General features: G+C 34.0%; 1 protein-coding gene across 5 annotated transcripts in view; it reads right to left on the bottom strand.

Moving 5' to 3' along the window:
• The window catches only part of LOC139115753 (nucleolar transcription factor 1-A-like), a 39,264-nt gene that overhangs the window by 3,379 nt on the left and 19,050 nt on the right, over positions 1-16,835 (bottom strand). For 4 of the 5 annotated variants that reach the window (XM_070678083.1, XM_070678084.1, XM_070678080.1 and 1 more), the window contains 7 exons: positions 6,842-6,883; positions 6,111-6,200; positions 3,396-3,460; positions 2,360-2,501; positions 1,835-1,945; positions 1,137-1,192; positions 327-516 (listed from right to left, as the gene is read on the bottom strand). In XM_070678083.1, the coding sequence (XP_070534184.1) occupies positions 327-516; positions 1,137-1,192; positions 1,835-1,945; positions 2,360-2,501; positions 3,396-3,460; positions 6,111-6,200; positions 6,842-6,883 (696 nt within the window). The remainder of the gene's footprint in view (positions 1-326; positions 517-1,136; positions 1,193-1,834; positions 1,946-2,359; positions 2,502-3,395; positions 3,461-6,110; positions 6,201-6,841; positions 6,884-16,835) is intronic. The other variant, XM_070678082.1, reaches the window with a different exon arrangement.

The following is a 16,835-nucleotide window of genomic DNA, read 5'->3' as shown; positions in this document are numbered from 1 at the left end:
TAAAACCTGGGTCGAATATATGTATGGTCACCCATTTCATTCAGTAACTTTCAACATGTCAAACAATATAAGTAGTATCTCGTATCAAACAAAAATTCATGAAAAATGGCTGGCTTTGACCCTTTAATGTACCAGTATGTTAATAAGCATCTCTACTTGTATCTTTATTTTATGGTATCTTTGTGTCAGAACAAAATATTATCATATCAACCATGGAAAATATTATGTTCTGATTCAGTGTGTACTTATGACTGTCCTGTGACAACCTTTTACATGATTCGATATGACATCTTTCAATGATAACAGTAAAAGAGCAGTGCAAATACCTGGAGAAACTTAGCTTTCAGATCTTCATATTTCTTGAACATCTTGTCTCTTCGGAGTTTGTACTTTTTCTTTTCTTGGTCCGGCATCATTTTCCAGCGTCTGCCAATCTCCTGAACTCTGGATTTGCTGACTAAGTGTTTAAGTTCATTGCTTTGAAGCATTTCCTGACTGTATAAGGCATAGCCATTGCTGTAAGTAAACAAAGCAGAGACAGTATGTAAAATGTTACAAGTACCAGTATGAATAAAATTATCAGCTTTTGATAATTATTCAGAAGGCATACATTTGATGACAGGTATTGAGATGTGTCAAGTTATGCGATGTATCTTAAATAAATGACAAGATACTTTTCAGTGACTGTCAGCCCAAGAGCTTAAGTTGGCCAACAGAAATAGACACATATACTGTAAATATGCACCTCACAAAAAAGAAAGATTAAACTTTTGCTCAAACTTTCTTTCAGAACACTGTAAACCATTCTCTTTGAAAATTAGGAATGAAAATCAGGGGTTATTCTGCAAATAACCCTAATATTTACTGATATTTAAAATTCAAAAATTGTTGCTAACCCTGCGATTATTCAAGGGCAAAATTAAAATTTTTGATTTTCTCAAAACCAAGATGGTAAAAACTTCCTTTCCACACAAAATTCAAGATGAATCCAAACAAGCAGAACATCAGCTAAGTATTGTAAATATCTGAGAGTTTGAATAGCTCCCCCCTCTCCCCAGACGCATTCTACCCAACGGAAGAATTTTTCCCCCCAGAATGCCTTTTGGTTTTCAGCAGCATATAGTTCATGTACTTACGCTGGTGGCTTCTTTGGTTCCTGACTAAGTATCTTCTCATCAACTTCTGCTTGTCTCTGTGAACGTAAAGTAATTCAGAATTCAGTGATGAGACATCACATGTCGCATATAACACAGTTTGTGTCCAAAGTCTCTTTTCAAGCATGGCAAAAGCGAATCCAAAGTTGGGAAGTATGCCTTAAACAAATTTGAATCAACTTCAAATCAGTGCCTTGACATATCACAGACTAGTGGTAGATTGTGCCAAGTTTCTCGTATTAACACCTCTTTGCTTGTCTATTGCTTGTGTGGCCTCCCTTGGAAGCCTACGGAGTAGATGTGGTCACCAAATATTTGAAATTTCATTTTTGCTCCATAGAATTAACACGGGGTTGGTGACCATTGTGAATTTGAAATATATATAAATTTCAGGGAATTTGTTTCTCTTATCCAAGACTTCGCGAAGTGATCCTAAGTTTTATTCCTCATTATGAAAGAATGATTTTAAGTTTGCTGGAGGGAGTCAGCCCTTTACTTGTAAAACAGTAAATATTTCTGATGTTACCATGTCATACACGGCAATATAAATCACACGGACACATTTTCATGTTTTGTGTTTTCAGAAGTACTAAAATACTATCGAAAAGTTCTCTTTCATGCATTGCAAACCAGAATGTCATGATCGGGATTGGATGATTCAAAGGAAAATGATTGCATACATCAAACTGTTTCTTCAACTTGGCTGCTTGTTTATCCCACTGTGTTTTGTCGCTCTTGTCTAATTTCTCCCATTGTATTTTTAGAGCTTGTCTTGCTGCGTCAATCGTAACCTTTGGTAAATAACAACAATAAACAAATAAACAAACCTTGCAGATCACATCAAAAAAAGAGGAATTTTTCATGATTATTACATTTAGGTTACCTAACAGGCTAGAAATTTCAAAGATTTGTGATTGTCAAAGATTGTATACTGAATGTTTTGATGTTGTATTTTAACACAGAAACACATAAAGTTTCAGGTTTTGCTTTAATGATTTCATTATTCACTGAGGGGAATGTATTTAAGCGAAACGATTTCAGAGGCCTGATCAAACTAAAACCTTTTTTGGATGACCCAGAACCAACTCACTACCACAGTTTAATCCAAATACATGCTTCTTGACAAATACGTCAAAGTATTTTAGATGACTGTTCACAATTATTTCACACCAAACAAACACGACAAACAACAAGACACTGCTTACTCTGTTCTTTTGAATGTACTCTTCAGTTTTGCTCTCAATCCATAGGTCCTGAGCTGTTTTTGGTGTCTGTGCATTTTGTCTTTTATTCTGGTTCTTCTTCTTCTGTGATGTCGCCTCCTTCAAGTATTCCGGGTGCTCTTTCCTGGTGAATACACATAAGATGCAGATTTTTAACCCTGATATGGCCAAGTTCATATATCACCATCAAGTTTGTTGAAAGTTAAGCATAACATGTCTTACATCTTGCATTAAAAATTGAATGTTTGAGATACTGTAAACACGATTTTTACAGACTAAAGTCGCCATGACATGTCAAGCAAAATAGGTTACAGTACAAATGGTTTTAGCTCAATGTACTGCTTTTTTACTGACTTGTCTGTTTGGGAAGTGATATTGTCTGTCAGGAAAAGGGTTAATAGACTAAATAACAGGCAATCTTTACTCAAAGTCTCATAGCAGTGTGCTGAAATTAGTCTCTTTAGTCTATATATTGTCAAGGCAGGGCAAAACTATTCATAGCTTGTTATATTTCAGGATGCATAAATTCAATCTATAATTCAACTTGAGTTTTCTGACTCCAGCTGATGACTTAAACCTTTGGTATTTAAACTTTGAACCAAAATAACAAGATGAATCACAAACAAAATTCCTACAAATTACAGCAATATAGGCTGTAAAAGAAGTGAAATTCAAACATTTAAAGACTTCAGACTGTTTGAAATAACCATTAGCTGTGTACCATATACACTAGGACACTTAATGGTAATTTACAATCATGAGGCCATATTCACTGCACATACATGTACATGAGCACTATGACGCATACAGAACACATTGCAAACACAAATCAATTTACTGCACTGCCAAGTTTAGATACTATTCAAAATCCAATATATGCACCCATGTAAGCCTGATAATAGCTTATTTATTTCCTAAACTGCATGTGATCTCTTCAAAACACTTAAGCAATTTTAGTAGATGATATAAACTACTGACAAATCCTGCTATAGATCACAGAATAGTCAAAACTACTCACACAAACTGTTGCATTTGTTTTTCGTAGTCAGCTTTGTATTCTTCCTCCTTCTTCTTGTACTTTTCCTGTTCATGACAAATAGAATCCATTTTAACTCATGAAAGGTAACTTTTTCAGTGAAATGTCCACTCAAATCACTCTAACTCTGGTTTTAAGAACTGAGGAAACTCATCTAAAATGCCAAAGAGATCACAATTAGACGTACATTTATATTCTCTCTCGATAATGACTCATTATAAATGGATAGGCATACTGACACAATACTCAGGACTGAGGTAGCCCTAAAGAACACTGGGACATCCCTTTTCTATCATACAAATCAGTGCTTGTCTGAGGGTGCTTTCCATGATGAATAAATACAAAAATACCCCTAAGATAATGTTGCATTGTACTGTAGCACAGCATGGGTCAAGAATTATACAGACTACCTTTTTCACAAATAATATAAAGTAACATTGCAAAGGCAGAAAACTATCTTAAAAGTTCTGATCAAAACGATTTTGAGTAAGATAGAGATGTTAGAATATATGCCTATCACTGTGCTGACTTGTAAGCATGCTTCAAGACCACATCTTATACATGTACCTCCTTTTACTGGGTTGAGTAGAGTGAGTTGTAAATGGGAAACCTCAGCATATCAAAAACCTTTACTCTCCTGTAAGCGCATGTCACTTTGTAAAAGACACTGAATACATCAATAAGAAGCAGTGGCAGTGAATGATATCAAGCCGCTTGCAATTATGTTTACCCTTTCATCAAAATGGTTTGGCCAAGACCCATTGTTATCAACGGTAATTGTTGACCTCCTTATAGGGAATAGTGGGGGGGCAAACAGTTTACAGAACTTACTTTCTTCTTCTCTGACTGTTGATTGTACTTTTGCACCAGAGTCCGATTTACTTCAGTGCTGGACATCTGAGGGTTACTTTTCTGAAACTTCTCTCGTTTTTCGTTACAGTAGATAAAGACAGCACTGATGGCCTCTTTGTCGATCAGGGCACTAGGATAAGCAATAATGCAAAAGTCTTTCAGTGAACAAAGTGAATCTTGGTATTTGAGTGGAACAGGATGTAAGCAATATGAAGTTAACCCTTTGAGTGCTGTAATTTTTCCCACCAAAATTTCAGTGTAACATTTTACCAATTTTTATGAATTTTTCTGTGATTTTTTTGATAGATTTAGACCAAGTGCACATAACTTTTCATGTGCTACAAGTTTTGACCAAAAGTTTTGGGAAATTAAAAAAATAATTGCCTAAATCTGTAAAAGTTGTTGGTGTAATATGCTAAAAAAGGCAAAAAAATGACTTTGGCACTATCTGCATCTGTACACTGAGAACTGCTTGCTGTACATAGGTTCTGAAGTCTTGATATATCTTACATCACTTTGTACAAAGGCACTGAAAATATTGAGAATAAGATATTACTATTGATAACAATGGGTTTAGGCAGACACACAATGATGATAGGGTTGAAAACCAGTGCAAGCAGCTTGATATCATTCACCAAAGCTGCTTCTTCTCAATTTTCAGTGTCTTGTAAAATGTAAGAAATACAACAACTTTAGAAGCTATGCAGAGGGCAATTCTCAGTGTATAGTTATACACAGCATTAATATCAGTTCAATGTAGGATTGACCCCTACTCTTTTTACTCCTAAAGGATTAATTTCACAATAACCAGCTTGAATCTGGTTATCATAGGTCAAATTTTTGATAAACTGCACATCAAATTTTCCTCCATCAGTTCCATTTGATAAGTCCTTCAATCAATAGCCATTAAAATGTTTCAATCTAGATGTGTGTTTTTGAAAGACCGTTACGTATACCAACTGATGGCAGCAGTAGCATAAAGAGTTGAATTTCTCAATTTTTCTGAAAATGTCATAGACAGACATGAGCACACACACACAAACACACACAAACACAAACACACACACACACACAGAGGAGTCTGTGAAACACTGAACGGAAACACAAGGCTTGGAACATCAATCTTTACTGACCTACACTATTCCTGTTCAAATATGTTCAGCCAGACACAAATTTAATTACGTAAAATGTCAACCATATAACGCATGACTGACATTTAAATGTACTTTCATAGGAATGCTAGATTACACTATGATGAATGAAAAGTTTTGAGTGGGAATGTAAATGTGACCGCCGCAGGAATGCCAGAGTAGATATAGATCTTGATAAATGACAGATTCTGACCTCTCAATTGGTAATGATGGCTAATATTTGTAACAGCTCTGCTGTGATTGAGTGGCAAATAAAACCCACAAAGAATTTATGGCAGGCTAATCCTGACAAGGCGTCCGTACCCAGCAGTACATTCATTTCATAAGACACAGGCAACTGACAGAAATGTAATCATCACTGAAATAATCTTACTATGCAATCAACGTTGTCATAGTGACAAAACAAGCATTCATCACTGCTTCTTTGCCGTGTTTCTAAGTGACCCAACATTTCCTAGATCATGACTCTGTTTCATCAACTTGACATTTCATCTCATTACATCAATGGAAACCACTCACATTCACTAAATCATTATTACATCGTTTGAGATTCTTTATTCTATTCCTAGCTGCGATCGTGTACTCGGAAAAATCTATCAATCAAACTCTGTTCTGAGAAGTCAACAGTCACTAAGAAATCATTCCTACATGTATGTACCTCTAAGACTGACTGATTGAATATATTCATACTCACAGGGGCTTTGGCAAGATCGTTAGCTTGGGATTTGGATTGCTTGGCTTTCTGTTCTCGCCGAAGGATTTCACGTTCTTCTTCAGGTAGGCTCTACGAGAGAAACAAAACATGACTTGTCATTCACTCCCCATCATCATGGTAAATCTTTGACCATATTCATGGACATTATTGACAATACTCAAGGAGTAACTAGTTCAGGTTCCCAAGACAGCAATTCAATCAAATAAAGATTGTACCCTTCCTGCAAAGTTTAAGTTTGCAACACATGATACAAATACAAAAACTATTACTTCCATGGTTTTCATTTAACCTGTTCACCCCCAATTCCATGTGAACCTGTCCATAATCACCAGTGACGACATTGGGTTTGGGTTAAACCATGGTCGTTAAAGGGTTAAAATATTGTATATCAAATTCTCCGCACAGATTTTGTACACTGAAGTCAAAATAAATCCTGACACATAGATTTGTTGAATTTTTCAAAATAACTTTCACTAAACAAAAGTATAATCTGTGCTTTTGGTCATGATGCTCTACCCTGAAAAACTGTTGAGAAAGTAGAAAGATAAAGCACACATACTTATTTGAAAATACAACATTTTCATTATATTTCTAAATAACTTGCTTCTCCATACTCAGTAATTGTAACGTTATGATAAATTCACCAAACACTTATGAAAAGGTTAAATTTGATGCAAAAAGTCTATGCCTGAAAAACATAGTAGACTTACCTCTAGGTATTGTTCATACTTTTCCGTATATTGCTGCTTGTTCTGCAAAGTAATCATAACAACCACTTATTAAAGCATGCTTCGACGAAACAACTCTGAGGCAATATGCAAGCTTTAATTATGATATAACAAAGGAAATATGATACAGTATGACACAGAAATCAAATAACTTGCTACTTGCGACGTGGAATTTAATTTAATTCTAAAAGACACAAGCTGTTTGAGTTTCAATGAAGCAGAATTACACTCTGGAAAAAAAAAATTATAAAGAATAATGTAATTTGCATGATTAATACTATAATTCTTTGATAAATTACATCTCTGTGCATAAAAGAATGTTGACATTCTGACATACAGTAGTTTGTTGTCTACAAGTTCATATCACAATTCATATCACAAGTGAATCAATCAAAACGTAGAAAACATCAAAATCCACAACATTCCATGGTACGTCATAGAATATCACTTGAACTACAGAAACTTTCCACTTAAAGTCAAACATCAAGGTAAAGCTAAAACTGAAGACATCAAAATCAACAGCATTATTCCCTGGGACCATCTATAAAAATTTATCTAGCATTGCTCTTCTATGAATTCTATGGGCACACAGCACACCATCTCAAATAAATGCTGAATCAAAAAAGTTTGCCTGCAAGTCAACCACATCAAGCTAGCACCAGAATATATCAAAATCTGCAGTCCTGCATGGAAGATTTCTAGAAAATTTAACTAGGGTTTTGACACTTTGAATAATCGGAGAACCCGATACAAAATCTCCCAGCAGCTATAGTCCGTGGGCTAGAGGGGTCTACGTGCACCCCCCCCACAGGATAACAAACCTGTATTTTTCAGAACCTTGGGATCCCTAGAATACGAAATGGATTTTAACAGGAAAAATATAGGGACGCAATAGCTGTTATGGTCATGTTTTGAAGGGTACCGCAAAATCACGATTTTCCAAGCCAAATGCATTTTCGTCAAATCTGTCTTCTTGTAAGTCATGTGCTGAGCTCATTTTTAACATAACTCACTTGTTTGGTATCATTAGAAAGGGAATTTATTCTTCTTTAAGATGACATATTGCATTATGCAATATCTTCTACAGTTTTCGTCAAATATAACCAAAACTTACCCCTTACCCCAAAATTTAACATTGCAAATTACAGTAAACTCAAATTCTACCAATTTTTTAGCTGGGCATAATAAAATATGCATTGCTTTGTCTGCAATCTGTTTATTTGATACAGGGACATGTCAGAAATATGAAATAGACTTTTAACAGAAAAAATATTGGGAATCTACAGCTGTAACAGTCATATTTTGAAGGGTACCGCAAAGTAACAGTGTTGCAGATTTGCATGCATTTTTGTTAAAACTGTCTTCCTATAAGTTATCTGCTGAGCTTGTTTTTGGATATAACCTGGCTTGTTAGGTATCATTAGAAAGATAATTTACTAATCTTTGAAATGACATATTGTAACATGCAATATCTTGTGTAGTTTTCATGATATATAACCAAAACTTACCCCATACCCCAAAGTTTACATTGAAAATTTCAGTCATAGCTAAAACCAAATTCTACCATTGTTTTAGCTTGACACAAAAAATATGGCCGTTTTTGCTATGAAATCTATTTTATTTGGTACAAGGACATGTCAGAAATATGAAATAGACTTTTAACAGAAAAAATATTGGGAATCTACAGCTGTAACAGTCATATTTTGAAGGGTACCGCAAAGTAACAGTGTTGCAGATTTGCATGCATTTTTGTTAAATTTGTCGTCTTATAAGTTATCTGCTGAGCTTGTTTTTGGATATAACCTGGCTTGTTAGGTATCATTAGAAAGCTAATTTACTAATCTTTGAAATGACATATTGTAACATGCAATATCTTGTGCAGTTTTCATGATATATAACCAAAACTTACCCCATACCCCAAAGTTTACATTGAAAATTTCAGTCATAGCTAAAACCAAATTCTACCATTGTTTTAGCTTGACACAAAAAATATGGCCGTTTTTGCTATGAAATCTATTTTATTTGGTACAGGGACATGTCAGAAATATGAAATAGACTTTTAACAGAAAAAATATTGGGAATCTACAGCTGTAACAGTCATATTTTGAAGGGTACCGCAAAATCATAGTGTAGCAGATTTGCATGCATTTTGTTAAATTGTTGTCTTCCTATAAGTTATCTGCTGAGCTTGTTTTTGGATATAACCTGACTTGTTAGGTATCATTAGAAAGCTAATTTACTAATGTTTAGAATGACATATTGTAACATGCAATATCTTGTGTAGTTTTCATGATATATAACCAAAACTTACCCCATACCCCAAAGTTTACATTGAAAATTTCAGTCATAGCTAAAACCAAATTCTACCATTTTTTAGCTTGACACAAAAAATCTGGCTTGGTTTGCTATGAAATCTATTTTATTTGGTACAAGGACATGTCAGAATATGAAATAGACTTTTAAAACAGAAAAAATATTAGGACTCTACAGCTGTTGCGGTCATATTTTGAAGGGTGCCGCAAAATCACAGTGTTGCAGATTTGCATGCATTTTTGTTAAATTTGTCGTCTTATAAGTTATCTGCTGAGCTTGTTTTTGAATATAACCTGGCTTGTCAGGTATCATTAGAAAGATAATTTACTAATGTTTAGAATGACATATTGTAACATGCAATATCTTCAGTAGTTTTCATGATATATAACCAAAACTTACCCCATACCCCAAAGTTTACATTGAAAAATGCAGTCATAGCTAAAACCAAATTCTACCAATTTTTTAGCTTGACACAAAAAATATGGCCGTTTTTGCTATGAAATCTATTTGATTTTGTACAGGAACATATCAGAAATATGAAATAGACTTTTAACAGAAAAAATATTGGGAATCTACAGCTGTAACAGTCAGATTTTGAAGGGTACAGGAAAATCTCAGTATTCCTGACTTGTGTGCATTTTTGTTGAATCTATCGTCTTTTAAGTCATCTGCTGAGCTTCTTATAGAATAATGTAAGTTGTTAGGTATCATTAGTAAGATTATTTACTAGTCTTTAAAATGACATAATGTAACATGCAATATCTTGTACAGATTTTTATGAAATATGACCAAAACTTACCCCATACCCCAAAATTTACATCGAAAACTACTGTCATAGCTACTGTCAAATTCAAGCAATTTTTTACGCAGACATAAAAAATTAGACAATTTTTTGTATAAAATCTGTTTTATTTTGTATTTTGCCATATCAGAAATATGAAATGAACTTTTAACAGAAAAAATATTAGGATTCTATAGCTGTAACAGCTGTATTTTTAAGGGTACAGCAAAATCTCAGTATTCCTGATTCGTATGTGTTTTTGTTAAATCTGTCATCTTATAAGTCGTCTACTAAGCTTGTTATTGATTATAACTGGGTTTGTTTAGTATCATTGAAAAGTAATTGAATATTCTTTACAATGACATATTGTAACAGGCAGTATCTTGTATATTTTACATGGAATATGACCAAAACGTACCCCTACCCCAAGGTTTATATTGAAAGTACTGTCATACATAACGTGATCAAATTCCGTGAATTTTAGCTAGACATGATAAAAATAGCTCTGTTTCGGTATTAAATCTGTTGTATATGGTACTGGGTCATGTCAGAAATGTGAAATAGACTTTTAACAGAAAAAATATTTGGACTGTATGGTTGTAACAGCCATATTTTGAAGGGAAATGCAAAATCGCAGTACCGCAAACTGGCACCTTTTTTGTTAAATTCTTCTTCTTGTAAGTCATCTGCTGAACTTATTTTGTGACACAACCTGGCTTGTGAGGTATCATTAGTAGGGCAATTTATTTTTCTTTAAGATGACATATTGTTATACACAATGTCACTCATAGTTTTCCTGGAATATGGTCAAACTTTACCCCATACCCAAAAAGTTCAAATCGCAAATTACGGCTTATCTTAAATTCTACCATTTTTGCTGCACATAATACAAAAGGCAATTCTTGTTTAAAATCTGATTTATTTGTTACAAAAGTATGTCACAAGTATAAAATTAACTTATAACGGGAAGATGATACAATTTAGTAGCCATTTGGATCATTTTTGGAGGGGGAACCCATATATTGCAAATGTATGTGTTTCGGCAAATTTGCCCTGATACCTGGGTACCCTTCCAAATATGATCCAAAAGGCTACAAAATCATATTATGTTCCTGTTAAAGTTAGTTTCATATTTGTGACATACTTTTTTAACAAAACACAGATTTCATAGATTGCATACAAGCATTGCCTTTGGTATATAAAGTTAATAAATTGTAAAAAAGGTAGAGTTTCAGATTTGCAGTAATTTGCTGTGTAAACCTTGGGGTATGGGTAAGTTTTGGTCCTATTTCATGAAACCTAAACAAGACATTGCATATTACGATATGTCATTTTAAAGACTAGTAAATTACCTTTCTATTGATACCTAACAAGCCAGGTTATGTCAAAAATCAAGCTCAGCAGATGACTTATAAGAAGACACATTTAACGAAAAAGCAAGCGAGTTGGCAATACTGTGATTTTGCGAGACCCTTCAAAATATGACTGTTACAGCTGTAGAGTCCCAATATATTTCTGTTAAAAGTCTATTCATATTTCTGACATTCCTCAGTACCAAATAAAAAGATTTGATATAAAGCATTGCCTTATTTGTTATGTCTAGCTAGAAAATGGGTAGAATTTGACGATAGCTACGAAAGTAATTTTCGATATAACTTTGTGGTATGGGGTAAGTTTTCGTCATATTCCATGAAAACTATATCAGACATGGCATATAACAATATGTCATTTAAAACAGTAGTAAATTAGCTTTTTAATGATACCAAATAAACATGGTTATGTAATAAAATAAGCGCAGCAGAAGACCTACAATGGGACAAAGTTAACAAAAGCACATATGAGTCTGCACTGCTGTGATTTTGCAGTATTCCACAGAATATGCCTGTTACAGCCATAGAATACCAATATTCTTTCTGTTAAAAGTCTATTTCATATTTCTGACATGTTTCTGTACCAAATAAAATATATTTAATAGCAAAAATGGCCAGATGTTATATGTCTAGGTAAAAAAATGGTAGAATTTAGTTTTAGCTATGACTGAAATTTTCAATGTAAACTTTGGGGTATGGGGTAATTTTTGGTTATATATCATGAAAACTACACAAGATATTGCATGTTACAATATGTCATTCTAAACATTAGTAAATTAGCTTTCTAATGATACCTAACAAGCCAGGTTATATCCAAAAACAAGCTCAGCAGATAACTTATAGGAAGACAAATTAACAAAAATGCATGCAAATCTGCTACACTATGATTTTGCGGTACCCTTCAAAATATGACTGTTACAGCTGTAGATTCCCAATATTTTTTCTGTTAAAAGTCTATTTCATGTTTCTGATATATCTCTGTACCAAATAAAACAGATTTAATAGCAAAAACGGCCATATTTTTTGTGTCAGCTAAAAAAATGGTAGAATTTGGTTTTAGCTATGACTGAAATTTTCAATGTAAACTTTGGGGTATGGGGTAAGTTTTGGTTATATATCATGATAACTACACAAGATATTGCATGTTACAATATGTCATTCTAAACATTAGTAAATTATCTTTCTAATGATACCTAACAAGCCAGGTTATATTCAAAAACAAGCTCAGCAGATAACTTATAGGAAGACAAATTAAACAAAAATGCATGCAAATCTGCAACACTGTTACTTTGCGGTACCCTTCAAAATATGACTGTTACAGCTACAGATTCCCAATATTTTTTCTGTTAAAAGTCTATTTCATATTTCTGACATGTCCCTGTACCAAATAAAATAGATTTCATAGCAAAAACGGCCATATTTTTTGTGTCAAGCTAAAACAATGGTAGAATTTGGTTTTAGCTATGACTGAAATTTTCAATGTAAACTTTGGGGTATGGGGTAATTTTTGGTTATATATCATGAAAACTACACAAGATATAGCATGTTACAATATGTCATTTCAAAGATTAGTAAATTATCTTTCTAATGATACCTAACAAGCCAGGTTATATCCAAAAACAAGCTCAGCAGATAACTTATAGGAAGACAGTTTTAACAAAAATGCATGCAAATCTGCAACACTGTTACTTTGCGGTACCCTTCAAAATATGACTGTTACAGCTGTAGATTCCCAATATTTTTCTGTTAAAAGTCTATTTCATATTTCTGACATGTCCCTGTATCAAATAAAACAGATTGCAGACAAAGCAATGCATATTTTATTATGCCCAGCTAAAAAATTGGTAGAATTTGAGTTTTACTGTAATTTGCAATGTTAAATTTTGGGGTAAGGGGTAAGTTTTGGTTATATTTGACGAAAACTGTAGAAGATATTGCATAATGCAATATGTCATCTTAAAGAAGAATAAATTCCCTTTCTAATGATACCAAACAAGTGAGGTTATGTTAAAAAATGAGCTCAGCACATGACTTACAAGAAGACAGATTTGACGAAAATGCATTTGGCTTGGAAAATCGTGATTTTGCGGTACCCTTCAAAACATGACCATAACAGCTATTGCGTCCCTATATTTTTCCTGTTAAATTCCATTTCGTATTCTAGGGATCCCAAGGGTTCTGAAAAATACAGGTTTGTTATCCTGTGGGGGGGGTGCACGTAGACCCCCTCTAGCCCACGGACTAAATCTCCCAGCAGCTAAGGCAATTCACAGATATTTGCCCGGCAGTCACAGATCACATTGTACGTTGAGAAACCACATCACTGTCTTACGGAATAATTAAACCTGTTTGCAGAAAATGCACCAATACACACATACAAAAATATCCACAAATAAATGCCTACCTCCGTGTTGCCCGAACTGCACTGATTTAACCAATTCAAGATAGTGCATTAAAAGCCTCACATTCAACTGTGTTTGTTCACAAAAGCCTTTAACAGGCCAACTAACCACTGATTATGTTGTCTAACAGTTCTTTTCATAGCCAATTAACTATTCCACATCACAGCCACTTAAATATTATAAAATACTGACCTATCAGAATGCAAATTTCAACATTGTTATTATTAACCTATGTGTTCACTTCGTTTCTAATTTGATTTTTAATTGTTGCCAGGGCAACACTGGAATAAGTCTTGTCTTCTAGCCTGGCTGGAGTTCGGTTGCTAGGGATACGGAGTCAAAGTTACACCTGCTGTGTGTGGTTGCTCCTAGTCATTTGATGAATGTGACCTCATCTGGAATCATTACGGCAAGGAATCATATCCTGTCTCTCCTGGGTCGAGTGGCAATATCATGTGACGTTAGCTGGGTTCTGACGTCATGTGCTGTCAAACCCCATCTTAATCACAGAGATGTAGCCTTTTGATATTCTGTCAAATTTGGATATCAACCAAATGTTCTTAAAATCAAATAATCAAATTTACATCAAAGGTTGAGCCATTTTTACAGAGAATGCATAAATACAAGCTCCGTGAATTGGTAATTTTTGGCACTCTTTTGTGATGGTTCAAACCGCACATCTAATTTTAAAACCACTTTAAAAAAATTTGCCTGTGTCTGTGGGAGTACGCAATGGTGTTTTCACATGAAAAGAGGAAAGACAGGTAAAACGCTTAATCACGCCTGGAAAAATGGAATCAATAATTCTCTGATGTATGTAAGTGAAAGTCTATTTAATCTTAGCATCTGCTTGAGGCAACTTATCACATTATTGTGATGAAACTTTTAATTTCCTGAACCTTCAACAATGCACCTTACACCTTAGACAAGGTAGGCTAACTTTCAAAGATCCTGATTTATTTCTAGGCTTGCTGCAATAATAAATTCTGCTACTGCTTTTAGAATCACAGGGTTTGCAGAAAGCTGAAATTAACGTGTAATTATGTTTGTACATAGGGCTTTACGATATTACGCTGTACAAGCAATAATCGACTATAATTCACATAATTTAATTTGGAAGTTATGGAGGATTACATAACAACACAGTTGAACTTCCCAAAATTAACTCTCAAGCCTTGATACTTATCCACAGTCTTTGCAAAATTTTATATTCAGTTCATATTTACAGTTAATCGAGGTTTGATTAAAATTCTGTACATTTTCAAGCTTTTGTTTTCTTCGATTGAATATCATCTCCAACCTCAAAACAATAGAATTCTGAATGATACATTTAATACGCTCATGGAAGACATTAACAAAATCAAAATGTGAGCTATCAGAGAACCTGATGGCATTAATGCCAAAACATGATATGAAAATTAAGGAGATTAATTTAACCACTGCCGCAAGATCCATTTTACTTGTTATCCTTGACACTTTTATTAGCTCTGGTTGTGATTGATTGTGATTAAACACTTCATGCATGTTGTGATTGAAGATAATTACCGATAAAAACTGTATTGACAAAACAAATACACATCATGGTTTGATCTTCTCTTGAATTGAGGTAAAAAATTACAGAATATATCTGCTGGCGTTCTTTGGGCAAGATTAAAGATTGCTGGATCAATACTAAGCTGTAGTACAATTTACATTATATTATGGGGTACATGTATGTTTGTAAGTTTAATGCATTCAAAGCCACCCTCAGGCAAGCTTTACCATACATTTCTACCACACATAGGATGGGACCAGGTGCATTTATTTTAAACAATATGAATATCTTTTTGCCTGTTTTACTGGCTAACTGAAACATTTCAAAAAGTTTCAAATTTACATTGACATGTCACAAACGAGTTACATTAAACACTCCTCTTATCTTATTCCGATACTGTTAATTTAGACTTTGTGATACTGATAAAATTGTCTTGAAAACGAACAAATAAATAACAACAGGTTTGACTAACATTAACTGTGTATTTTACCTCCAGTAATAAAACAACATTTCCTCTGTACAGTATACAGTTGTTATGGTTGTTCAATGTGTCAAATTATAGTTATTATGTCAAGACTCCAGCTAAATTCATGCCTGGTATAATGCCTGGAAACAACCAAGACATTCCAAGACATGTCATTGAAGTTACCATAGCTGTCACTATGCAATATTTGTCTCTCAAAACAGAACCAATCAAACTTCCAGGTGAGCTATTCTTCCATGGTGTCACAGCTACCGGTGATATTTGTGGGATTTATTCAGCAAAGAAAATTCAACAAGCTACTGTCCAGATTTGCTATCACGTGATGGCAAATTATAACATCATGATACACAGTATAATAAGTAGAACAAAATTATGAGAATTATTTCGGTCACCAACCACGTCATCGTAACAAATGCTTACATCGTCAATTTTGCTGCATCTGACAAGCAAACAAATGTATGACAAAAAAACCATAAGATGTAAGTTTACAAAAAAGATGATGATTTGAGAGGGTGCTACTGATACACAGCGTTTCTGGGCTCTTTGATTCAAGTCAAGAATTTTTATACGCAAATCCTACAATATTGTATGTTTATTGAATTTCCTTGCGTCAAGGAAAACTTGTGAGCGTCGGCGGAGTGCGTCACTCTGGCATGCAGAGCAAAGTGGAACTCTTGGAATGATAATTGACTGGATTTGAATGTGCGCACTTTTAATAAATTCAAACAGTAGGACAAACATTGTCCATTGGCTCAGCGTTGCCAGGTACATTATGAGTGTAATACACAGATTAATATTAATTACATCTGGAATAAATGGTGGAATAATTTCCCCATTACTAAATCTCGCTCCCACCTGTTTCATAAATTGTTTGGATGTTTATTTGATGGGAATACTTTTTTTTTTTTTTTTTAAATTTTAATTATGAATCACGTATTTTAAAGAAGAACTTTGCTCCTTTTCTGATTGTGATAAATTTTCATAAACAAAATATTGGTATACAAATGGAGGATTTCATTTTATACACATTGCTCTTTTGAGATATATGAGATATCAGTAGTCAACCAATTAAACCATGCAAAGTCATGTACC

This window comes from Ptychodera flava, chromosome 17 (assembly GCF_041260155.1).
Source record: "Ptychodera flava strain L36383 chromosome 17, AS_Pfla_20210202, whole genome shotgun sequence".
NCBI lineage: Eukaryota > Metazoa > Hemichordata > Enteropneusta > Ptychoderidae > Ptychodera > Ptychodera flava.
This window is presented reverse-complemented; position numbering and strand designations above follow the sequence as displayed.